At 57.4% G+C, this 24305-nt stretch overlaps 3 protein-coding genes across 3 annotated transcripts in view; 2 read left to right on the top strand and 1 right to left on the bottom strand.

Moving 5' to 3' along the window:
- Positions 1-44: 44 nt before the first annotated feature.
- MAP3K11 (mitogen-activated protein kinase kinase kinase 11) lies at positions 45-17436 on the top strand. The gene is made up of 10 exons (XM_017893988.1): positions 45-1751; positions 6771-6951; positions 7140-7288; positions 7399-7574; positions 7709-7952; positions 8428-8541; positions 9152-9287; positions 9381-9472; positions 15438-15812; positions 16574-17436. The coding sequence occupies exons 1-10, from the start codon at positions 1013-1015 to the stop codon at positions 16909-16911; spliced, it is 2544 nt and encodes an 847-aa protein (XP_017749477.1). The 5' UTR covers positions 45-1012; the 3' UTR covers positions 16912-17436.
- Positions 17437-18527: 1091 nt separating this feature from the next.
- Positions 18528-22654, top strand: KCNK7 (potassium two pore domain channel subfamily K member 7). Its single transcript, XM_017893961.1, is given in 4 exon segments — positions 18528-19978; positions 21555-21835; positions 21837-21954; positions 22209-22654. Coding segments are annotated over 4 exon segments (1104 nt in total). The 5' UTR covers positions 18528-19479; the 3' UTR covers positions 22415-22654.
- Positions 22655-22771: 117 nt separating this feature from the next.
- Positions 22772-24305, bottom strand: part of LOC108542281 (EH domain-binding protein 1-like protein 1) — a 7802-nt gene continuing 6268 nt past the window's right edge. Inside the window, exons 3-5 of the mRNA XM_017892243.1 lie at positions 23548-23749; positions 23331-23445; positions 22772-23219 (exon numbers count right to left, since the gene is read on the bottom strand). Of these exons, the coding sequence (XP_017747732.1) occupies positions 23120-23219; positions 23331-23445; positions 23548-23749 (417 nt within the window). The 3' untranslated portion in view covers positions 22772-23119. The remainder of the gene's footprint in view (positions 23220-23330; positions 23446-23547; positions 23750-24305) is intronic.

Raw genomic sequence — 24305 nt, 5'->3', positions numbered from 1 at the left:
AGGCAGAGGTTTCAGTGAGCTTCGACTGCGCCATTTTATACCAGCCTGGGCGACAGAGAAAGACTCCGTCTCAAAAAAAGAAAAAAGAAAGAAAGAAATTGATGAGGCTCAGAATCGATGGATCGCACAGTCCCACAACTACACAGCCAAGACCAGAACTCGGGTTCACACCCCCAAGTGTGGTTCTGTAACCCCGTTTTGCTGACGCCAGTGAGGATGCAGAGGGCAGAGATGGCCTATCCTTAGCAGAGACCAACCTGCACCCTAGCCAGCAGAGCACGCAGTTGGAGGCTTTTCTTTCTATATCTCAAAGCCTGCTGTGATGGGGGATCTGGTTCTGCCCTTTCCCTCCTCTGCCTCTCCTGGCCCGCCTACCCGGGAACTCCCCTGCTGGAGCCTCTGGGAGGGGAGCGGTGCAGTCCGCCCGCGTCATCTGATGCTGTTTCCTGCAGGAGGGAGAAGAGCGGAAAAAAGTGAAACTCCACCCTCCACCTCTGCCTCCCGCCCCCGAGGCCAAAGTACAAAGGGAGGAGGAAGAAGGGAGCGGGGTCGGAGCCGTCGGGGCCAAAGGAGCCGGGGCCAGGAACAGGCAGTCTGAGCCCAACTGTGGACGCTCCCTCCACCCCCGCGCAAAAAGACCCAACCGGAGTTGAGGCCCTGCCCCTGGAGGCCCCACCTTACGCTTGGCGGGGGCCGGAGCCAGGCTCCCAGGACTGCTCCAGGACCGAGGGAAGCTCGGGCCCCTCCAAGCTAGCCATGGTGAGGCGTCGGAGGCCCCAGGGCCCCACCCCCCCGGCCTGACCACACTGCCCTGGGTGCCCTCCTCCAGAAGCCCGAGATGCGGGGGGCTGGGAGGCGACACTCCTGGCTCCCCAGAGAGGCGTGGGTCTGGGGCTGAGGGCCAGGGCCCGGATGCCCAGGTTCCGGGACTAGGGCCTCGGCAGCCAGCGGGGGTGGGGACCACGGGCACCCAGAGAAGGTCCTCCACACATCCCAAAGCCGGCTCCCGGCCATGGAGCCCTTGAAGAGCCTCTTCCTCAAGAGCCCTCTAGGGTCATGGAATGGCAGTGGCAGCGGGGGTGGTGGGGGCAGTGGAGGAGGCCGGCCTGAGGGATCTCCAAAGGCAGCAGGTTATGCCAACCCGGTGTGGACGGCCCTGTTCGACTACGAGCCCAGTGGGCAGGACGAGCTGGCCCTGAGGAAGGGTGACCGTGTGGAGGTGCTGTCCCGGGACGCAGCCATCTCAGGAGACGAGGGCTGGTGGGCAGGCCAGGTGGGTGGCCAGGTGGGCATCTTCCCGTCCAACTATGTGTCTCGGGGTGGCGGCCCGCCCCCCTGCGAGGTGGCCAGCTTCCAGGAGCTGCGGCTGGAGGAGGTGATCGGCATTGGAGGCTTCGGCAAGGTGTACCGGGGCAGCTGGCGAGGTGAGCTGGTGGCTGTGAAGGCAGCTCGCCAGGACCCCGATGAGGACATCAGTGTGACAGCTGAGAGCGTTCGCCAGGAGGCCCGGCTCTTCGCCATGCTAGCACACCCCAACATCATTGCCCTCAAGGCTGTGTGCTTGGAGGAGCCCAACCTGTGCCTGGTGATGGAGTATGCAGCTGGTGGACCCCTCAGCCGAGCTCTGGCAGGGCGGCGCGTGCCTCCCCATGTGCTGGTTAACTGGGCTGTGCAGATTGCCCGTGGGATGCACTACCTGCACTGCGAGGCCCTGGTGCCCGTCATCCACCGCGACCTCAAGTCCAACAACAGTGAGTTTCTGGCGGCATGGTTACGGGTGGCATGGCTCTGGCACACACCTGCTCCCAACCTTCCACTGAGCCTAGCTTGGGGTCTACTGCAGGTAGGAGCACTCACCCTAGAGGGTCCCAGCTGACCAGGTGCCCATGGGCTCAAGCTAGCCCCCAAACAGAGCTCCAGGCACCCAGAAGAGTCTTCCTGTCCCAGCTTCAGAAGTCCTTGACCCCAGCCTGCAGCTGCGGTTTGGACAAGTTAAGAAATTGAGATTTCTCAGGTGGGCCATAAGCATCCTGCCCAGCTCTGGCTCCCACCTCAAGGAAGTCCTCTGGAGGCTCGCGCTCCCCATCTTCTCCTCCCCTAAATTCATATTCGTGGAGTTGGTGCTCTGTCCTCTTCTGTCATCATGGGCAGCTCCTCCAGAACAGGTATCTCAGAGGGGGAAGCCCTCCTTGGCAGGCAAGGCCAAGGCCAGGGCTGGAATTCTAGCCTAGCCCTCCCTGGCTGCATGACCTCTAGCTCGTTACTCCAACTCGGAGCCTCAATTTCAGACTCTGTAAAAAGGGAGCGTGAAACAGCTCAACAGCCTGGGCAAGCCTGACCTGCGATCCCCAACCCGCAGCGGGTCCTCAGCCATGATGGACATTTGAGGGCTGGATCACCAAGAGGGCCTAGCCTGGAATCAGTGCTTGGGGTGGGAGTGCTGGGCTAAGGGAGACTCCATCTCCCACCATTTTAAGCCCCCAACACGCTTTCCATCATGGCCCAAGAGAAGCAAGTAGTAGCTTCAGAGGGCTTCCTGGTGCACGCAGCATTTAGAGAGCGAAGGCATGGAAGCAGGACCTAGCACACAGCAGGGACCAGGAGCAGGGGCCTCCTAGAGCCCAGGGTGCAGGCTGGAGAGCAGCAGTAGGAAATGCAGGAGGGGCCAGGCTCAGTGGGGTCACTGGAAAAGCATGAGACATTCTTAGAGGAGGGTCCATGTGGATATTTTGAGCCTCCTGGCCTGGGCTGACCATAGACAAGGGGCTTGCAGGAAACAGAGTGCTGAGCCCCAGGTATCCAAGTTCTTGCCAGGGCTGGAGGAGCCGGGGAGGCCTGCCAACCACCCCACCCACTCTTCTCATCCCTGGTAAGGTGCAGTTCCCACCTCTCAGCCTCAACCCTGGGCTCTATCTAGGGACCCCCACTACCTGCCCCAAGCTGAGGGGGATTCCCCGAAGGCGCAGGGGAGGGGACTCCCATCTTCTGTTTTTCCTCCGTTTTCTTTCCAGAAAAAATGGAACAATAGCCCAGGCCCCTGCTCCCCACCCTCCCCTCTGCTTCCTGCGTTTCCTGCTGCCCCGAGCCGGCTTCCTGTCCCTGCTCCAGCCCCTGCTCCCTCCCTAGCCCAGCTGCCTGCAGGGGAGGAAAGAGCTGGGGGTGGAGGGCTTGCGGGAGGAAGGAGCCTGGAACTGCTGCCCCACTCCCCCTAGTTCCCCTGCTTCCCTCTCAGAGTCTGGGAGTTGGTGGTAAAGGGGAGGCAAGGTGCCCTCAGCCTCCCTGAGCCTGGCATTTAACCTCGGAGACCCCAGTCTTAGGCCCAAGTTGCTGTCTGCGGGATTGGGGTGGGGGGAGTCCCTGGGCTTGGGGGGGCACAAGCAGGAAACAATGGCATGATTTTCCTGGACAATGGGGGCCTTGTGAGGAAGCCTGGCGGGGAGAGGAGGGGGAGATTCTCCAGGCCCACGAGTCACAGGACTGACCAGCCAGCTCGGCCTGGGCCTGACCTCCCCCAGTTCTCCCCAAAAGGACTCCCCCTCCCAAGTGGGAGACCTGGCCCAGGCCTCCCAGAAAGGAGAAGTAGGGACCACGGAAGGGAAGAGGAAGAGGCGTGAGCTGCCCAGGCCACTCCCGAGCCCCACAGAGGCCAGCCTAGGGAGGGAGCTGGTGGCCAGGTCCCTGTCAGAGGCCAGGGAGCCCTAAAGGGGCACTGAGAGCTTCCCCTAGCTTCGGGGTCTCTGGCCCATTCTCCTCTGGGTGACCCCTGACCTCCCATGCCTGGGGTCTACATCAGGGGTCTGGGGTCTACCGGAACAGCAGCTTGAGTTGGGACAATTGAAAGCACAGAGAGGCAGCTTGGAGAGAAAGCAGAGGATGGGGCTTAGCAGCTGGCAGAGCCGGGAGCGGGGAGGCAGCAGAAAGACCACAAGCACAGAGAAGTCCTGAAACTTTGGGTGAGTTGCTGCCCCTCTCTGGGCCTCAGATTCCCCACCTGAAAAAGGTGGAGAGTGGCTACCCGGCCTGAGATACTGGAACAGCACTTTGCCAGTCTCGGATGCCACAAGTGGCTGGAGACCGGGCCAAGCAGCAGCAAGTGTTGGTCTTCGAAGGGGGAGTTGGGCCCTGGCACCGGGGGAAGTGCCCATTTCCACTCCACCCACTGCCCCAGCCTGTGCGTTTCCCCTTTGGAATGAGCTTGTCGTGGGGGGCTTGCTAAACGGTCAGGTCCCCAGCCTCCAGCAGCCAGACCGGAGGCTATTGTGAAGCTGGCAGTAAGGAGGGACAGAGGAGGGAGAGGAGGGTGGAGATACAATATGAACTTTAGGACAACTGGCCTTTAGGATGCTTCTGCCAGGTGGCAGCCCCTATGCAAAAGCTTTAAAAGTGTGGTCTTGACCGGGCGCGGTGGCTCAAGCCTGTAATCCCAGCACTTTGGGAGGCCGAGGCGGGCGGATCACAAGGTCAGGAGATCAAGACCATCCTGGCGAACACGGTGAAACCCTGTCTCTACTAAAAAAAAAAAAAAAAAAAATGTGGTCTTGTTTCATGCTCGTGACAGCCGTCTGAGGAGGGTTTTGTTGTCATCCTCGGCTTGATGAAGTGTTCAGGATTTGGCTCCAGGGTCTGGCTCAGAGGAGTAGGTGGATTTTGAGACCATTCTCTGGATTAGGAAAAGTTGCAGGAAAATCTACTGGGCATGCCGGGATAGTAAAGGTGGTCATGGAGGGCACCTGGACATTAGGTAGAGCTGCTGAGGGGTAGCTGAACCAATTTGTCTGGCCTGGAGTTGCAAATGTGGAAGATGCCAGTAGGGAGAGGGAGCTGGTACCTGGAAGAGGCTGAGTCAGCCAGCGGCTGTGGGCAGAGGTTGAGGAGAGGCCATGCTCTGAGAAGCACCAGCGCTGAAATGGCTGAAGGTAGAGGACGCAGAAACAGCCAAGCAGCCAGGGGCTGTGGGGGCTGAGGACGGTGGGGCAGCGGGGACGGCTGGCAGCAGTGTGAGATGCCTCCTCAAGGCCCAGGTGGCCTGGCCAGCAGCAGGATCAGGGCATGTGGCTTTAAGCCCTGAAAAATGAGCACCCTGGTTCTGCCACCTCCTCTGGGAAGTCTTCCCTGACTCACCATGCTGTATTAGGTGCCCTTCCCATCTGCTCCACCCTGTGCCCTATGCTGCCCCCATGACAGTCGTGTCACATGGGGCAGGAGAGCTGGGAGGTGTGCCCTGACATGGGTCCAGAAACATGGTTGACTTGATATTGCTTGTCTTCCACAGTGCAGTTGGCTGTAACCAGAAAAGTAGAGGGGCCCTTCAGACCCTTCATGACTCTATGACTTTGTCCTCTTTCTATTCCTCGAAAACTTCTCTCACTTGAGTCATTCCTGTCCTGGTGAGAGATTTGCAAGTTGCTGCTTCTCCTCTTTGTACCAAGTACGGTGGCCCCACTTGGGTTAAAGCCACGAGCCCCTGCCAAGTCTGACCATCCACGCCTACATTTACCCCAAGCTCCTCCTTTGTGGCCAAGAACCATCACTTTCTTGGACCCCACCCTTTCTCTTCCCTTCCAGCTGCATCGGTAGGTATCTTTTGGAATCTTTGCCTTGGAAGTGGCTGCACTTGCCACAGTGTGATGTGGGCACTAGGGGCCTGTGGTACCTGCTGGGCTTCTTTTCTCACCAAGAGCTTCCCTCTTGCTCCCCACTCCAAGGGGGGTTCTGATTCACGCTCCTGCCTCAACAAAGTGACAGGACACTCACAGATCTCTCTTGAAATCAAAGCCATAAATGCCCAGGCCAGGCGCGGTGGCTCACATCTGTAATCCCAGCACTTTGGGAGGCCAAGGCGGGTGGATCACAAGGTTAGGAAATCAAGACCGTCCTGGCTAACACGGTGAAACCCCATCTCTGCTAAAAATACAAAAAATTAGCTGGGCGCGGTGGGTGGCAGGCGCCTATAGTCCCAGCTACTTGCAAGGCGAGGCAGGAAAATGTCATGAACCCGGGAGGCGGAGCTTGCAGTGAGCGGAGATCACACCACTACACTCCAGCCTGGGTGATAGAGCGAGACTCCGTTTCAAAAAAAAAGCCCAGAGCTGCCACCTTGCCAATTTTGTTTCAGTGTAGTCTTAGGGAAAAGCTAGAACACTGGTTTCAGAGCCACACAGACCAGGTTGTAATCTCTGCTGTATTTGTTTTATGACCTCTGCCAAGTCATTTCCCTGCTTGGTTTCCTCATCTGTGAAACGTGAAAAATATTATCTAGCTCATAAATGGTTTTGAGTGCTAGGGCTGAGTGTGAAATGTCTGTCGTCGACCAGGTGCGGTGGCTCACGCCTGTAATCCTAGCACTTTGGGAGGCGAGGCGGGCAGATCACCTGAGGTTGGGAGTTCGAGACCAGCCTGATCAACATGGAGAAATCCTGTCTCTACTAAAAATACAAAATTAGCTGGGCATGGTGGCGCATGCCTGTAATCCCACTACTTGGGAGGCTGAGGCGGGAGAATCGCTTGAACTCGGGAGGTGGAGGTTGCAGTGAGCCAAGATCATGCCACTGCACTCAGCCTGGGCAACAAGAGCGAAACTCCATCTCAAAAAAAAAAAAAGAAAAGAAAAGAAATGTGTGACTTCAAGTAGGTCCTCAAGATCTAGACCAAGTCACCTCTGTGCCCCCAGGACCCAGCCAGGATGTCCGTCAGATGAGTTTGCTCCCAGCTTTTACCCTGTCCCCACCACCTGATCCTGGAGCATCCACAATCTAGCCCCTCTTCTCTAGTTTTGCTGCTGCAGCCCATTGAGGGTGACGACATGGAGCACAAGACCCTGAAGATCACCGACTTTGGCCTGGCCCGAGAGTGGCACAAAACCACACAAATGAGTGCCGCGGGCACCTACGCCTGGATGGCTCCTGAGGTTATCAAGGCCTCCACCTTCTCTAAGGGCAGTGACGTCTGGAGGTGCGGCCCTCGGTGGGGCTGGACAGGGGCTGCAGAGGGCAGAGGTGGCTGCCTAAGTCTAGGGCTGGGCCAAGTCCAGGGACAGGGATCCAAACCACTTAGCTCCTAGTTGCTTTTGGGTGAAGTGGCAGTAAGGGGGTGTGGGTTGGGAGAAAAAAGGGAACACAGACCTGTTGTCTCGCCCACAGTTTTGGGGTGCTGCTGTGGGAACTGTTGACCGGGGAGGTGCCGTACCGTGGCATTGACTGCCTTGCTGTGGCCTATGGCGTAGCTGTTAACAAGCTCACACTGCCCATCCCATCCACCTGCCCCGAGCCCTTCGCACAGCTTATGGCAGGTAAGAGGACGGGGCGGGGGGAGCAGGTGAGGGGCAGAGCTCCCTGGCCCAGGACATATCCACCCACAGACCCCTTCTTATTCTGTCCCCGCTGCACGCCGTGCCCCTAGACTGCTGGGCGCAGGACCCTCACCGCAGGCCCGACTTCGCCTCCATCCTGCAGCAGTTGGAGGCGCTGGAGGCACAGGTCCTACGGGAAATGCCGCGGGACTCCTTCCATTCCATGCAGGAAGGCTGGAAGCGCGAGATCCAAGGTCTCTTCGACGAGCTGCGAGCCAAGGAAAAGGTGTGAGGAATCAGGGGACCCAACGTTGGCAGGAGTGTCTCCCTGATCTTCCTGGGGCAGAGTTGGGGCGGGCGCCGCCGGGATCGGTGCCAGGTGCCAGGCTGACCTCTTCTCCTTCGCTGTCTCGGGCGCAGGAACTACTGAGCCGCGAGGAGGAGCTGACGCGAGCAGCGCGCGAGCAGAGGTCACAGGCGGAGCAGTTGCGGCGGCGCGAGCACCTGCTGGCCCAGTGGGAGCTAGAGGTGTTCGAGCGCGAGCTGACGCTGCTGCTGCAGCAGGTGGACCGCGAGCGACCGCACGTGCGCCGCCGCCGCGGCACATTCAAGCGCAGCAAGCTCCGGGCGCGCGACGGCGGCGAGCGCATCAGCATGCCACTCGGTGAGGGGCGGGCCCCGGGGCGCCCCCCGCCATTGGCTGCGAGGGCGGGGGGGTGGAGCCAGGCCTGTGTGCTGACCGCGCTGGGATTGGTTTAGGGTGTTGTGGGTGGGCCCGAGAGTTGAAGGCTGGGAGGGGTGGGGCCAGGAGTGTTTTTTTCTGTCTGTGGGCGGGTTCTGGCGGAAGTATTTGCATGTCGGTCTGGGAGTAGCTGCGACCGGGAAGGGGTGGGGTTCACGAAAGTTCTGGGAAGGTCTAGGGGGCGGGCGGGCCGGCGCCCGGGCATCTCCGACGCAGACTAGTAGCTTTTCTTATCCAGAACCAGCGGCTCAAGAAAGCAGTGAGGCTGGCAACAGTCTCATAGCCACCGTGCCGCTCCCTGTGCGGCCTGGGAGCCGGCCTTGGGCCCCTGCAGGTTGGGGTCCTGGCTCTCCTTCATCACAAACCTGAACCCTGCTCCCCCCAACCTAAACCGCAGACTTCAAGCACCGCATCACCGTGCAGGCCTCACCCGGCCTTGACCGGAGGAGAAACGTCTTCGAGGTTGGGCCTGGGGATTCGCCCACCTTCCCCCGGTTCCGGGCCATCCAGTGTAAGAAACCTCGCCTCTCATGCCTCTCTCCGCCCCCCAGCCCCCTTATTCTCTTTCAGACCTTATCCTTGGAGGTGGATCGCACTCTCTATCGCCTCTTTCCGTCTGCCCCCGGGCTCCCTGCACTAGGTCTAGACTGTTACCTCTGAACTCCCCAGGCAGCATTAATTGTACTTATTTTTTTAGTCAAATAATTGTATGACACTATGTACTGCTAATTTTTTAAATGGTTTACTAATATTAATATCTTGCAATAATTCTATTAGGTTGCTATTTTTATTGTTAATCTAAGCTTTATGGATGAGAAAAGTGAAAAAAGTAACTTGCTACACAGTTAATAGGTGGAAGAGCCAGAATCAAATCCAGGCAGTTGGTGTCCTTGTCTGTACTAATTACTAAGTAGCAAATGTCAGCTGAACGGCTAGATGAGATGCCCCACCCCACTGTGGGGTGATAGACCCAAACCCATCTATCTTGCCCAAAGCTCACCCTGGGAATGGTACAGGGCCCACCCTGCTCCCCATACTCTAAAGTAGTTACCCTTGAAGCCTGACTCTGATGATGAAGGGAGGATAAAGATTATCTCCAATTCCATCGGTTTCCTCTGTAGTGGAGCCTGCAGAGCCAGGCCAGGCATGGGGCCGCCAGTCCCCCCGACGTCTGGAGGACTCAAGCAATGGAGAGCGGCGAGCATGCTGGGCTTGGGGTCCCAGTTCCCCCAAGCCTGGGGAAGCCCAGAATGGGAGGTGAGTACCTGAGTGCCCCCCAAACCCAGCATCATCTGCTTTCCCCAAGTCCTGGAATTCCTAAAGCACCCCTCCTTGTCCTCCCATCACCAGGAGAAGGTCCCGCATGGACGAAGCCACATGGTACCTGGATTCAGATGACTCATCCCCCTTAGGATCTCCTTCCACACCCCCAGCACTCAATGGTGAGTGGCCTTCCTCCCTCGGCAGAATCTGGCTGAGTTCCTTCCGTGGGCACCTTGGGGAGGCCATGAGAGGCGAGCAGGCAAAGCAGGAGTCCTGCCCTGGTTGCTCTCATTCTAGAGAGTAGGAAACCAAGGCTGAGACAGGACAGAACTGATCTTGGAACCCAGGTCTGACCTACAGGCCCACGGTCAAGCGGCATACAGCCCAGGCCTCGGCTTGGGGCCCAGAGTCTCATCCCCTTGTTCAGACCTGGCTTGTAAGAAGGCTCTTCCCTGTCTCTGTGGCAGCCCCTGTACCTTTAGCAGGCTCCAGGGAGAAAGGAAAGACAGGAAGCCCACCGAGCATTTGGTACCAAGGGAAGCTGGGCCCAGAGGGGAAGAAATCAGCCTGTGTTGGGTGGAGCCAGACTAGTGTCAGCCACACTGTGCTTCTCAGAGTCCCTTCTGGGAGCCTCTAGGTGAAGAAGAGAATGAGAAGGCTGAGCAGGCAGGATCCAGGACCCATTCTCACCACATCCAGGATAGTTCAGGGCCTTTCTGTTCTCCGTGATGGTAACTGCCCTACTGTGCCAGGCATTCCCTCCAAGCATTGATGAAGAGGGGCTACTATTACCCCATATTACAGATAAGGAAACTGAGGCTCTGAGAGGTGAAGTAACCTACCTTAAACCCCCAGCTGAGGATTTGAACCCAGAGAGACTTCAGCTCCCATGCTTGTAGTGAGCTCAGAAGCTTTCACTTGAAGAAAGGGCTTCTCACATACAGACTGCTTAGGAAGCCAGAGGGTCAGGCAGAGAGCAGGGCTCCAGCATTGCGGGGAGGAGGGCTCACTCAGCTCAACACTGCTCAGCTCTGACTGAGGCCAGAAAGTTACAGCCTCCCTTGCCTGTGAGTCCCTGTGTCAACCTAGGGACCACTCTCAGAGCCCCCACACCTGCTGCTCACAGCCAGAATGTAGGACCCGCTTAGCCGCTCTCAGAAGAGTCCAGTTCAGCAAGCTGTTTAAACTCCTGCCATCCCACCCAGCCCATCACCTCTACCATTCCCTGAGCTACACTGGATAGTCATAACAACAGCTAACCTTTGTTGGGTCTCTTCTATGTGCCAAGCAGTTTTGTGAGGGGAGTAGTAGTATTGGCCTCATTTTACAACAGAGGAAACTGAGGCACAGAGCGATTAAGTGGTTTGATGTAAGACACCCAGTAGAGCAGAGATTTGAACCGAAGTCTGTCTGTCTGACCACAGAGGCAGAGCCCCAGACCTCCATCCGCCCCACTATTTGCTGCTCCCGCAGCTGCAGTGCCCCCAGCATCTGTCCTGCAGGGACTGAACTGAGAACTGGAAGGCCAAGGAGGCTTCTTGAATTCACTTGCTCTAAAATGTACCAGGCCAGATGGGCCAAAGGAGAACTTGAGGGCCTGTCAACCCAGGTGTGTAGGTTGAAGCAGGTCCTGACTATTCCGCAGAACCCTCTGGCCCTGAGCTCCCAGAAGCAGGGGCACAAGGGGTCTGGACCCCATCGTTCTCAAGCTTACCCCATGTTTTTTTTATTCAAGGAATTTGTTAATTATTTATCAAGAGAAACTATTTATTAGCTCATATATTCATGAATAGTTCAGGTCAGTGACAAACTTCTAAGTAATTCAACCCAAAGAAATTCTTCATATTCCAAAATCACTTTGCATTCTGAGAGATACCAGCCTTCTTCATCTCCTCGAAATATTTCATGGCATCATACCTTCGTAGAAATCTGTGCCCGTAGAGATCTGAAATGCCTTCTTTCTTGGTTCAGCCACAGCAAACTGAGAGAGCCGCAGCCCCCAGGGATACAACGAATGCTCCCACAATATGAAATTGCAGATGTGTGGCCAGAAGGCCACCCGCCTGAGGTTTCGTGAAAGCACTGGAAACCATGGTAGTTAACTGTTCTTGATAAGAGTCTGTCAGCCTCAACACCAATGCCCTTCCTGGCTGATGAAGAAATGGATTGCCACTTGCCCCAAAAGGATGTCAGCTGCCGCAGCTCAGTGGCTGGCTGAGCACGTGGTTCCCCTAGCCCAATTCCACACTCCACGCACCATCTGGGTCCGTGAAAATACATGACATTGACCTCACAGCCACCCACAGAAACCCAGTTAAGAATCAAAGAATGGGGCCTCACAGAGATCCCAGACCCTGTGAGATGGTCCCAGGCATAAGCCACACCACTAGAGAGCCACACACCCCATCACCCTGTCCCCAGCAGCCTGTTCTGGCCCCTGGAGAGCTGGTTGCAAGGAGTGGCACATTGGCAGGGTACACTCAGCTACACTGATAGCAACTGCCCTGTGAAGCTTGTTGCCTTGGAGTCAATAACTACGTGGCTGTGTCCTCCCTATGAGGCCCCACGGAAGCGGTTTCACCTCTGTCTATCTTTGGGTCAAGAAGAGTCACGCAGTTTTCTCCTAAACAACAGAGTTGCTAACTCTTGCTGCCAGGAAGTTTAGAGGCAGATTCAAATCCTAGCTGGATTATGTTGACCAAGTCACTTACCCTTCAGAACCTCAGTTTCTCAGGCCATTGACTGCAGGAACTTCTGTTCATTCTCATTTTGTCTGCTGGACCCTATCTTCTCTTCCCTTTGTTTCATTTCTCTCTTTTATTAGTTAAGACAGAGTCTATTTCTATCACCCAGGCTGGAGTGCAGTGGCACAATCATGACTCTCTGCAAACTCTGCCTCCCGGGCTCAAGTGATCTCCCACCTCAGCTTCCTGAGTAGCTGGGACTACAGATGCATGCCATGTTTGGTTAATTTTTGTATTTTTTGTAGAGATGGGGTTTTGCCATGTTGCCCAGGCTGGGCTGGGCTTAAGCAGTTCACTCACCTCAGCCTCCCAAAGTGCTGGCATTACAGGTGTGAGCCACCATACCCGGCTTTCTCTTGCTATTTTTGTTTTGTTTTGTTTTGTTTTTTGAGGAGTCTTGTTCTGTCGCCCAGGCTGGAGTGCAGTGCTGTGACCTCAGCTCACTTCAGCCTCCACCTCCCAGGTTCAAGCAATTCTCCTCCCTCAGCCTCCCCAGTAGCTGGGATTACAGGTATGTGCCACCATGCCCAGCTAATTTTTTTTGTTGTTGTTTTTGAGATGAAGTGACGTTCTGTTGCCCAGGTTGGAGTGCAGTGGCGCAATCTCAGCTCACTAGAACCTCCACCTCCCGGGTTCAAATGATTCCCCTGCCTCAGCCTCCCATGTAGCTGGGATTACAGGCATGTGCCAAAACACCCAGCTACTTATTGTATTTTTAGTAGAGACGAGGTTTCGCCATGTCGGCCAGGCTGGTCCCGAACTCCTGACCTCAAGTGAGCCGCCTGCTTTATCTTGCCAAAGTGCTGGGGTTACAAGCGTGAACCACCGGCCTAATTTTTGTATTTAGTAGAGACGGGGTTTCACCATGTTGGCCAGGCTAGTCTCGAACTCCTGACTTCAAGTGATCTGCCCTACTTGGCCTCCCAAAGTGCTGGGATTATAGGCATGCGCCACCGCTCCCAGCCTCTCTTGCTTTTTTTTTTTTTTGGTTGAGATGGAGTCTTGCTCTGTCACCCAGGCTGGAGTGCAGTGGCGGGGTCACAGCTCACTGCAACCTCCGCCTCCTGGGTTCGAGTGATTCTGCTGCCTCAGCCTCCCAAGTAGCTGAGACTATAGGTGTGTGCCACCATGCCCTGCTAATTTTTGTATTTTTTAGTAGAGACAGGGTTTCACCATGTTGGCGAGGATGGTCTCGATTTCTTGACCTCCTGATCCGCCTGCCTTGGCCTCCCAAAGTGCTGGGATTATAGGTGTGAGCCACCGCATCCAGCCAGCTCTTGCTTTTTTTAAACATGATTTCCCCTCTTCTGTTTAAACTCACTGTAAATGATCAGTTCTTCACCAGCGAAGTGGGCGTGATAACGACAACCTCATGTGGTTGGTGCAAGGATTATAAAAATGGATTCTTCATCAAACAAGGATTTACTTTTTTTTTTTTTTTTTGAGACGGAGTCTCGCTCTGTCACCCAGGCTGGAGTGCAGTGGCGCGATTTTGGCTCACTGCAAGCTCCGCCTCCTGGGTTCATGCCATTCTCCTGCCTCAGCCTCCCAAGTAGCTGGGACTACAGGCGCTGGCCATCACGCCCGGCTAATTTTTTTGTATTTTTAGTAGAGATGGGGTTTCACCATGTCAGCCAGGATGGGCTTGATCTCCTGACCTCGTGAAACGCCTGCCTAGGCCTCCCTAAGTGCTGGGATTACAGGCGTGAGCCACCGCGCCAGGCCCAGGGATTTGCATTTTAAGAGCCAGGCATCAACATATGAAACACTGCCCTGACCTCATCTGATGAAGGAGGCAGACTCACAAACAAGTCCAGTAGCACCTGTATGAGGCATAACATGAGCAATAACTGTGCAGGTTCAGGGAGATTTTGGGAAGGCTTCACAGAGGAAGTGACATCCCAGTGGGTCTTGGATGGTACGTAAGAGGTCACTTACTGAAAGCTGAGGTGGGAAAGGTCAGCCAGCCAGAGCAAACTGTGTGCACAGGCATGCAGCTCACCAGACCCAAGGAAAAGGCAACCTGGCTGAACTCTGAGAAGAGTTGAGAGCCAAGGAGTCTCAGGACTGGGGCTGCGGACAGGGATCAAGGCACATGGGTCAGTAGATGTTGATTGAATGAATGAGTGAATGAAGCTGGAAGTGATGGGTAGTTTTTAAGCAGAGACCTGTCTTTAACAGGTTTGCATTTTAGAAGGATTCCCTTGTTCCTTCAGTGGCAGTGGCCAGGGTGGGAGTTGGGTGAGGTAAGAGGCAGAGAGTCTGAGTAAGAGTTGTGGCTGACAGAAGGGACTGTCAGCTCAGTCCTGGTTCATAGGAGAAGCTCACTTTTCCCAGCCTTGTATTTCTTCCTCCCGACATCCAACCAGCTTTTGCATTCCAGGCAGGAGAGGAAACACAGAGGGAGGAGGCCAGACTTTCTTCTAGTAGCAGTGGAGAGCCATAGCAGATTCTAGAGCCAAGGAGGGATCTGACAAAATCAGTGCTTGTGAAAGCCCATCCTAGAGGCCCTTCTCCTTAATGAGCGGTTTCCCCATCACTGCCCAAGTGATCTAGAATGGAGTCAGGCCAACCCTAGACTGGAAAGTGGGACACTAGTGTCTTGAAATCTAGGGCAGAGTCTGGTTGGGAAATGGTGGAGAGCAAAGGCTCTACTGCCCTGGCCTGGGGTGAAGCCAGCTCCACCTTTCACTGGCTGTACAGCTCCGCGCAAGCCGTCAACCTCTAAGCCTGGAACCCTCGGGCATGAGGATCAGACAACATAATGCCCCTATGTTATTCAGCTCAGGCCTGGCATAAATACCTACTCTGTAAATTAGCTGTGACCTTGGGCAAGGTATTGACCCCTCTGAACCTCAATGTCCTCCTTTCTAGAATAGGGACAGGGATTTGTGCTCCTCAGGGCTGCCATGTACGTTAGAGTTGACTGTGTGCATCTTACAAGCTACAGCTGGAGTGGGGGTGGGTGGGCAGAAGGGGCAGGGCTGCCAAGCCAGGAAGCGGGTGGGCACAGAGCATAGGGTGCCGGTCCCAGTCAGTGGGACCTGCCATGGCCCTGGACCTGGAGGTTGCCCCTGGCAGGCCACGGAGGCCCACCGTGACCTGGCCTCAGCCCTGCCTCCACTGGGACTGCCCATCCATCTTTGGGGTCTGGGTCACTGGCTGCCGTCAGGCTTTGCTGTCGCTTCCTCCGCCTGCATTGCCCTCCCCTCCCAGCAGCCATCTTGTGAAAGGCCGGAGTGTGGGTGCGTGGTAGGGAGGCCGTGGGACCTGTGGGACCAGGGAAGATGCTGGTAGAGGGCAGAACTCAATCCTTGTTCCAAGACCATGGAGAGGTCCTGGGCCCTCATCCGGAAGATGCATCAGCCACGCCCTCACCTGTGCCACCTCCGCCCCGCAGGTAACCCCCTACGGCCTAGCCTGGAGCCTGAGGAGCCCAAGAGGCCTCTCCCCGCAGAGCGCGGTAGCAGCTCTGGGACGCCCAAGCTGATCCAGCGCGCGCTACTGCGTGGCACTGCCCTGCTTGCCTCCCTGGGCCTCGGCCGCGACCTGCAGCCACCGGGAGGCCAAGGACGTGAGCGCGGGGATCCCCCCACAACACCCCCAACGCCAATGCCCGCGCCCTGCCCGACCGAGCCGCCCCCTTCCCCACTCATCCGCTTCTCGCCCAAGACGCCTGACTCCCCGCCCACTCCTGCACCCCTGTTGCTGGACCTGGGTATCCCTGCAGGCCAGCGGTCAGCCAAGAGCCCCCGACGTGAGGAGGAGCCCCGCGGTGAGTGGCCTGAGGCCGGCCTGCTTCGCGGATGGGAGATGGGGGTCCCCAGGGAGGGAGGAGTGGCTGGGGACATGCAAGGAGGCAAGGCCAAGACCACAGTCATCTACTGGACCCTGAACCAGGCGCTTGGGATACTGAAAACCATGTAGGGAGCAGAGTTCTAAATTCAGCTATCAGGTGGTCCAGGCAGGTGGGGCGATGCCTGCTGTGAAATACCAGAAGTAATCAAGGCCAGGCAGTGGTGCAGGCCTGTGATCCCAGCACTTTGGGAGGATCACGTGAGCCTTGAAAGGTTGAGGCTGCAGTGAGCCGTGATCATGACACTGCACTCCAGCCTGGGCAACAGAGCATGTATGTAGTCATAATAGTAGCAAACTCCTGGTTCTTTACTTGTGTCAAGTACTCTTTACAAGGCTTTCCCGAGATGGTCTCATTCAGTCATAACAACCACAGAACTAAGTGCTCTTAGATGCCCGTTTTTAGATGAGGAAATTTAAGGCACAGAGATGAAGGGACCCAGAGCTCCCACAGCTGGTAAGTGGCAGGGCCGGGATCCACATCCAGGCCGGCCTGCTCCAGAGGCCTCACTCCTAACCATTATGAAAAAACAGGCACTGCAGAGCAGGAAGGGCCGTAGAAGTTGAGTCAAGTAGCTCACTGTGCAGATGGGGAAACTGAGGCCCAGAGCAGGGCAGTGTATCTTGGGGACCTCAGGAGTTGGTGGTTGCCTGACCTTGTGCCCCTCCTATATCTCACAGGAGGCACTGTCTCACCCCCACCGGGGACATCACGCTCTGCTCCTGGCACCCCAGGCACCCCACGTTCACCACCCCTGGGCCTCATCAGCCGACCTCGGCCCTCACCCCTTCGCAGCCGCATTGATCCCTGGAGCTTTGTGTCGGCTGGGCCACGGCCTTCTCCCCTGCCTTCACCACAGCCTGCACCCCGCCGGGCACCCTGGACCTTGTTCCCAGACTCAGACCCCTTCTGGGACTCCCCACCTGCCAACCCCTTCCGGGGAGGCCCCCAGGACTGCAGGGCACAGACCAAAGACATGGGTGCCCAGGCCCCTTGGGTGCCGGAGACGGGGCCTTGAGTGGGCCAGGCCACTCCCCCGAGCTCCAGCTGCCTTAGAGGAGTCACAGCATACACTGGAACAGGAGCTGGGCCAGCCTCTGCAGCTGCCTCAGTTTCCCCAGGGACCCCACCCCCGCTTTGGGGGTCAGGAACACTACACTGCACAGGAAGCCTTCACACTGGATGGGGGGCCTGCGCCCCCATACCTGAAACCTCCCAGCTCACCTGCCCTACTGGGGCCCGACACTGTACCCAGCTGGTTGGGAGGACCAGAGCCTGTCTCAGGGAATTGCCCGCAGGGGTGATGCAGGGAGGAGGGGAGGTGCAGGGAAGAGGGGCCGGCCTCAGCTGTCACCAGCACTTTTGACCAAGTCCTGCTACTGCGGCCCCTGCCCTAGGGCTTAGAGCATGGACCTCCTGCCCTGGGGGTCATCTGGGGCCAGGGCTCTCTGGGTGCCTTCCTGCTGCCCCAGCCAGGGTTGGAGTATTAGCCTTGAGATCCAATGAAGCCAGAAGCCAAATAAACTCAAAAGCTGTCTCCCCACATGTAGCCTGTCACCTTTCTTGGAGGTAACCAGGTGACCCAACCTATCATGCAACGCTGGTGTCCTGATGCCCCAACAATAGGCAGTTCCTTGCCTTGCACTGCATCCCTCTCCTGGGACCAAATCCACCAGCCTTGGTGAGTCATTCAAGGCTTTTCTCTGCCAGGTGCGGTGGCTCACTCCTGTAATCACAGCACTTTGGGAGGCCAAGGCCAGTGGGTCACATGAGGTCAGGAGTTCAAGACCAACCTGGCAACATAGTGAAACCCCATCTCTACTAAAAATACAAAAATTAGCCAGGTATGGGGGTGCATGCCTGTAGTCCCAGCTACTCTGGAGGCTGAAGCAGGAGAATTGCTTGAACCTGGAAGGTAGAGGTTGCAGTGGGCCAGTATCGCGCCACTGCACTCCAGCGTGGGCAACAGAGCAAGACTCTGTTTCAAAAAAAAAAAAAGTGTAGGCCGGGCGCGGTGGGTCATGCCTGTAATCCCAGCACTTTTGGAGGCTGAGGCGGACGGATCACAAGGTCAGGATTTCGAGACCAGCCTGGCCAATATGGTGAAACCCCGTCTACACTTAAAAAAAAAAAAAAAAATGCTGGGCGTAGTGGTGGGTGCCTGTAGTCCCAGCTACTTGGGAGGCTGAGGCAGGAGAATAGCTTGAACCCAGGAGGCGAAGGTTGAGTGAACCAAGATTGTGCCACTGCACTCCAGCCTGGGCGACAGAGCAAGACTGTCTCAAAAAAGATAAAAAGTAGTAACTTCCGGCCGGGCGCGGTGGGCTCAAGCCTGTAATTCCCAGCACTGTTGGAGGCCGGAGACGGGGCGGATCAATGAGGTCAGCAGGGGATCGAGACCCATCCTAGCTAAACATGGGTGAAACCCTGTCTTCTTACTAAAAAATTACAAAAAACTAGGGGGCCGGGCGAGGTGGGCGGGCGCCTGTAGCTTCCCAAGCTACTTGGGAGGCTGAGGCAGGAGAATGGGCTTAAACCCCGGGAGGCCAGAACTTGCCCAGTTGGAGCTGAGATCCGGCCCACTGCCACTCTAGCTGGGCGACGAGCGAGACTCCGTCTCAAAAAAAAAAAAAAAAGTAGTAACTTCCACCCACCTCCCAGCATCGTGATTTGCCATGACATCTGGCACCCCTGACAGTTCCCTTCACACTGCCATGGGGGCTCTGGCACTCCCACACCATATCCAAGGGCAGGGTCCCTTCCTCGGCCTCTGCCCTCAGCCCCTCTGAGGTTAGAGGAGTTGGAACCCAGGCTCCCACTTGCCCTCTGCCAGGTGCCCCATGGCGGCCAGACTCTGTCTCTACAGTTCAGGGGCAGGGAGTCAGGAGGGCAGGCACAAAGGGTTCTCAGGAAGAACTGGCAATCAGGCTCAAGGGTATCATCTGCCTGGGTACTCTGAGCACCCTGGAGTCCTCTCCCTACCTCCTACCCCTGCCCTCACCTGATCCTTCCCAGCTGTCACCATTCCTCTCCCTCCATAATACCCAGGCCAAAATCACTCCATCCAGGACGCCTACAGTAGCCCAGCGTAGGTCTCCCTGGACCACGTTTGTCCTCAAGGGCCTGTGTCCTTATCCCCCCTTCACCCCCAACTCTCCCCCGCCACAGCCAGCCCTCTGTTCCTCTCACACCCCAAGCTCATTCCTACCTTCACCAGCCTCTTACTCCCCAGCTGAAATGTCACCTCCTTAGCGGAGCTTTCCCAGTGAGATAACCCCTCTCCCCACAGGCTCTCCCATCACCCAGGGCATCTCCTTCATGGAACTCATGACAATGTGAGGTTGCCAGTTTTTTTGCTAAGAGGTTTCTTATGTAAACACCAGGAAGGAAAGGACCTGTGCCTGTCCTCTTCCCTAAGCACTTGCTGAATGAATGAATGAATGAATGCAGTATGGGTGCCTGAGTGAGCAGGACCTTGAATAAGTGTGAGGTCCTGTCTAGGCCTCAGCTTCCTCCGCCTCCTCCCCTCACCGCAGCCACCTTCCTCCACCCATCCCCACCGTCCCAGCTGCTGTGAAATGGGCAAATGTCTTGCCTCCAGAACCTGGGAGGGGTGAGGCAGCTCACCTCCCTCTGTTCACACCCCAGCCACCCCAGCCGGGTCCCAGCCACCCACAGAGCACCTCCTCCTGGCCCGGCCCTGCCCAGCCCTTCCCAGGTGCCTGAGGTGGAGCCGCCAGCTCCCACAGCACCCCAGCAGCCTGCCATGGGGTGTCTAAGGCCCTGAGCCTGATATGGGCTCCTGGTTGTGGCCCACTTACTGACCCTGGGGCTTGGGGCTGTGTTGTTCCAGGCCCTGGAGGGGCCTCCTGCATGCAGGCTTCAGGCTGAGCTCAGGGCAGAGCTGGCAGCCTTCCAGGCAGAGCATAGGGCCTGCCTGCCACCTGGAGCACTGGAAGAGCTGCTGGGCACTGCCCTGGCCACCCAGGCCCATGGGGTCTCCAGCCTGGGCAACAGCTCAAAGGCCAGGAACTGGGACCTTCCCTCAGCCCTGCTCTTCACTGCCAGCATCCTCACCACCACAGGTAAGAGAGCCTGGCAGCCAAGTCGGGGGGCACACAGCTCTTGAGGCCATCGCTCCTGGGGTCCCTGGGATTCATGCAGCCCTTCCTTCAGCCCCAAAGAGCCAGATGGAGCCCAGGCCCTGTGAGGCCCGACATCACAGCTGGGGCTCCCCACCAACACACCCCAACTGGTGCCTCCACTTCAGCTGCCAGGAAGGGTGTGGCCTCCCCAGTCCCACCCCAGGCACCCTTTGAGACCCAGGAGAGCTGCGCAGATGCCACAGCCTGTGGCCAGGGAGGGGATACAAGACGGTGGGATGGGTTCTTAGATGGAAGCAAATAGAAGGAACCTGGGGTGGACAGAGCAGAACCATGGCCTCAGGCGGAGGAGTGAGGGAAGATAGGGGAGGAATCTGGCATGAGATGCTCGCAGAGCAGGAGGGCACAGACAGGGATGAGGGAGTTCTGCAGAGAAATCATGTGGGAACAGGCCCAGGGAAAAGCAGCAACAGGACCCACAGCCCTGGGTTTTCATATTTTTTGCCCCACAAAGTGCCTCAGTATTTTTTGAATTGGAACTTGTATTTCCAACTTTTTTTCTTTTTTTGAAACAGAGCCTGGCCCTGTCACCCAGGCTGGAGTGCAGTGGTGCGATCTCAGCTCACTGCAACCTCTACCTCCTGGGTTCTAGCAATTCTCCTGCCTCAGCCTCCTGAGGAGCTGGGATTACAGGCGTGCACCATCATGCCCAGCTAATTTTTGTATTTTTAGTGGAGACGGGGTTTTGCCATGTTGGCCAGGCTGGTCTCAAACTCCTGACCTCAAGCCATCCACCCACCTCAGCCTCCCAAAGTGCTGGGATTACAGGTGTGAGCTACTGTGCCCAGCCTGTATTTCCAACTTCTTTTGGAAAATCAGGAAACCTACTCACACTGAGCCAGAATCCCTGCAAGGCAACATCCTGACAGGAGCAGAATGGGGCCTGCCCTTTGGAAATAGCTCACACTCTCCAGTGCACCCGTCCCCACCACTCCTGTTTGGCTCCCATCTGGCTCCAATAGGCATGTGCGTTTGCAGCTCTGTATTAGCTGATGCTGTTCTCCCAGCACACCCCACGCTCCCACCCCTCCCCACCTGGCACATGCCCTCTCTCCGCCATGCTGCCTGTTTGCAGCCCTTCGTGATTTTCCTGCCCGACTCCCCCACCAGAGCTGTCAGGGCCTGGGCTGACTCAGATACCAGCACAAAGCCTGGCACACAGGACATGACACATTTGGGGAAAGAGTGGATGATATTCCACCAGCTATGGAATCAGAAGTATCTTTTAAGGGCAGTGCAGTTCTCAGAATTGTCCCAGCTACAAAAGGCTTGAGGAACTGTCTTCTTTCATCCTTTCATTTCCCAAAAAAGAAAAATGACCCAGAGAGGGTAAGGGATCCCCTGACCAAGGAGGAACAGAGTCAGCTAGAACCTGGACCTGGCCAGTTCAAGGCCACCAGAGGGCAGCCTTCTACAGAAGGCGGTATTGGGGTAGGCAGGGACCCCAGCAGACATGGCACTCAGAGCTCTCACTGTCCACTGACTCTCTCTTCTCCAGGTTATGGCCACATGGCCCCACTATCACCAGGCAGAAAGGCCTTCTGCATGGTCTATGCAGCCCTGGGGCTGCCAGCCTCCCTGGCTCTCGTGGCCACCCTGCGCCACTGCCTGCTGCCTGCGCTCAGCTGCCCAGGTGCCTGGGTAGCGGTCCACTGGCAGCTGTCGCCGGCCAGGGCTGCGCTGCTGCAGGCAGTTGCACTGGGCCTGCTGGTGGCCAGCAGCTTTGTGCTGCTGCCAGCACTGGTGCTGTGGGGCCTTCAGGGTGACTGCAGCCTGCTGGGGGGCCGTCTACTTCTGCTTCAGCTCACTCAGCACCATTGGCCTGGGGGACCTGTTGCCCGGCCACGGCCGTGGCCTGCACCCTGTGATTTACCACCTGGGCCAGCTCGCACTTCTTGGTAAGTCCAGCCACCTAAGAGCGTGTGGGGGAAGGGGGAAGAGGAGCCTGGACTAGGACTCCCATATATCACTGGGGGGACTGGGCCTTGCAGGTGGAGGAGACCCCACTTCTGGGCACAGTGTGGGAGGGGTAGTTGAAGAGCTCTGGGGGATGGTGAGTGGCGCCAGCTGCCAGGGCAGGTCACCGCGTTGGGAGGTGGGCAGGGAGCATTACCAGCACCCAGGCGCTGCCCTAGCACCTTCTCCTCCCCAGGTTACTTGCTTCTAGGACTCTTGGCCATGCTGCTGGCCGTGGAGACCTTCTCTGAGCTGCCACAAGTCCGTGCCATGGGGAAGTTCTTCAGGCCCAGTGGTCCTGTGACTGCTGAGAACCAAGGTGGCATCCTAGGGCAGGATGAACTGGCTCTGAGCACCCTGCCCCCCGCGGCCCCAGCTTCCGGACAAGCCCCTGCTTGCTGAAGCATCAGGTGACCGAGTTCAGCTCCCATAAGGTGGCGGCACCTAAGAAGGAAGCAGCCAAGAGTGGCTGGGGAAGAATCAGGAGATGGGGCCGCGGTGGGGGTGGGCGGGAGGCCTCGGGGAATACTGTGTTAATCATAAAATGAGCAACCGCTTCGGCTGTTTTCAAGTATTTCTAATGGGACTTCCCTGAGCCCCCGGCCACCATCCGGGAAAGGCCGAGGTCCAGCCTCCGCTGGCCCTGGGAACCTCGAAGCCGCACCAACCGGCTTAGGATGGCAGAGCCGCCCTCCTCAGCCTCGGCCCACTCTCCTCCGCCTATTGAGAGCCCAGGTGGAGGGGAGAAAAGGCCGGCGCTGGGGTAGCCTCGTCCAACTTTATTGCTCTGGAGAACAGGAGGGCAAGCCGGCGCGGGGCGGCAGTGCCCAGGCATCCATCTCCCCGAGGCTGCCGGCCCGGCCGTGCCGTCGGGGAGGATCCCGCACCGCCGCGAGCTCGCACACACACTCCGTGACAAATAAATACGGCGGCCGCCCCGCCCGTGGGGTCGAGGATCCGCCCTGCCCCGTCCCGGGAAGGGCGCCAGCGGCCCCTAGCGGACACGCGCGCGGTATCCGGGACAGCCGGGTCCTCCGCAGCGCAGGCCCGGGGCAGCGGCGGATGCCGGGGGCCGCGAGAAGTTATGGACCACCCAGGCCAGTGGCCTCAGCTCAGCACGCAGCGTTCCCGCCGGCTCAACTGCCGGCTCAGCTTGCGGCGCCGCTGTTCCAGGCCGCGTTCCAGGCGCTCGTCCTCCTCCAGGGCGCTGCGGGGAATGGGTTCGAGTCAGCGCGCTGTTGGGCGGAGTCCACACCAGCCCTCTGCGGGAGCATGTCCTGGACCCTCCCAACTCTCAGCGCCGCCCAGCGCCACTCACATCCGCTCCTTGTGGTCCAGGTCCCGGACCAGCTCGTCACGCTGGTTCACCAGCGACACCAGCTCCTCCAGCAGGAGCTGCTCTCGGTGCTGCTGCGCGGACGTTTTCTTCCAGTCTGAGGGTCGAAGCGACTAAGCGTCAGGAGGCGCGGGCCCGGCGCTGTGCCGCCTCTACCCTGGCTCTGTCCTGCCTCCCGCCCCCTGAGCCCATGTCCCACCTTCGATGGCCAGCATGGCCCGCAGCTCGCGGCTCAGCAGCTCGAACCTTCGCTCCAAGTCCTGCTCCTCGATGCTGGAAGGTGCAGGGGGTGGCAGGTCAGGAAAAGGGGCATAGGGAGAGAGTGCCCAGGGCTCTGGCCACTCCCTGACCCCATCCCACATCCCCAGCAGTTCCCAAGGAGGGCAGGGCTGACCACAGAGCTATCCTGCAGTCTCCAGACCACATTATCTCTTTTCTTCTGTTTTCTCCAATTGCTGGGTGTTTATGTTGCCCCCCTACCCCGAAGGACCCCTGAAGGATTATTTGGATGAACACTCACAAACAGGAAGTATTGGCTACAGTTATTCTGAAAAATGATCCCAAACGCAAAAGGGAGGCAAAGCTGTCCCCACCCAGCAGGATGACAAAGGCAATGGCCGCAGAGTGGCTTTGGACCCCACATGGGAACCAGATCATATCTCTCTGGGCTTCTGTTTTCCTTACTGTAAAGGAACAGGGTCACACTGGGGAATTCAGCCCTCAGCTTCCTGGGCCTCGGTTTTCTTTTTCTTTTCTTTCTTTTTGAGACGGAGTCTCCCTCTGTTGCCCATGCTGGAGTGCAGTGGCACGATCTCAGCTCACTACAATCTCTGAACCCCGGGAGAGTTCAAGCTATTCTCCTGCCTCAGCCTTCCCATTAGCTGGAACTACAGGCACCCGCCACCACACCGGGCTAATGTTTTGTATTTTTAGTAAAGACAGCGTTTCACCATGTTG

The sequence above is a fragment of the Rhinopithecus bieti genome, unplaced genomic scaffold (assembly GCF_001698545.2).
Source record: "Rhinopithecus bieti isolate Rb0 unplaced genomic scaffold, ASM169854v2 scaffold_1017, whole genome shotgun sequence".
In the NCBI taxonomy this organism is placed as follows: Eukaryota; Metazoa; Chordata; class Mammalia; order Primates; family Cercopithecidae; genus Rhinopithecus; species Rhinopithecus bieti.
The sequence above is the reverse complement of the archived record's forward strand: the minus strand, read 5'-3'. Positions and strand labels throughout refer to the sequence as shown.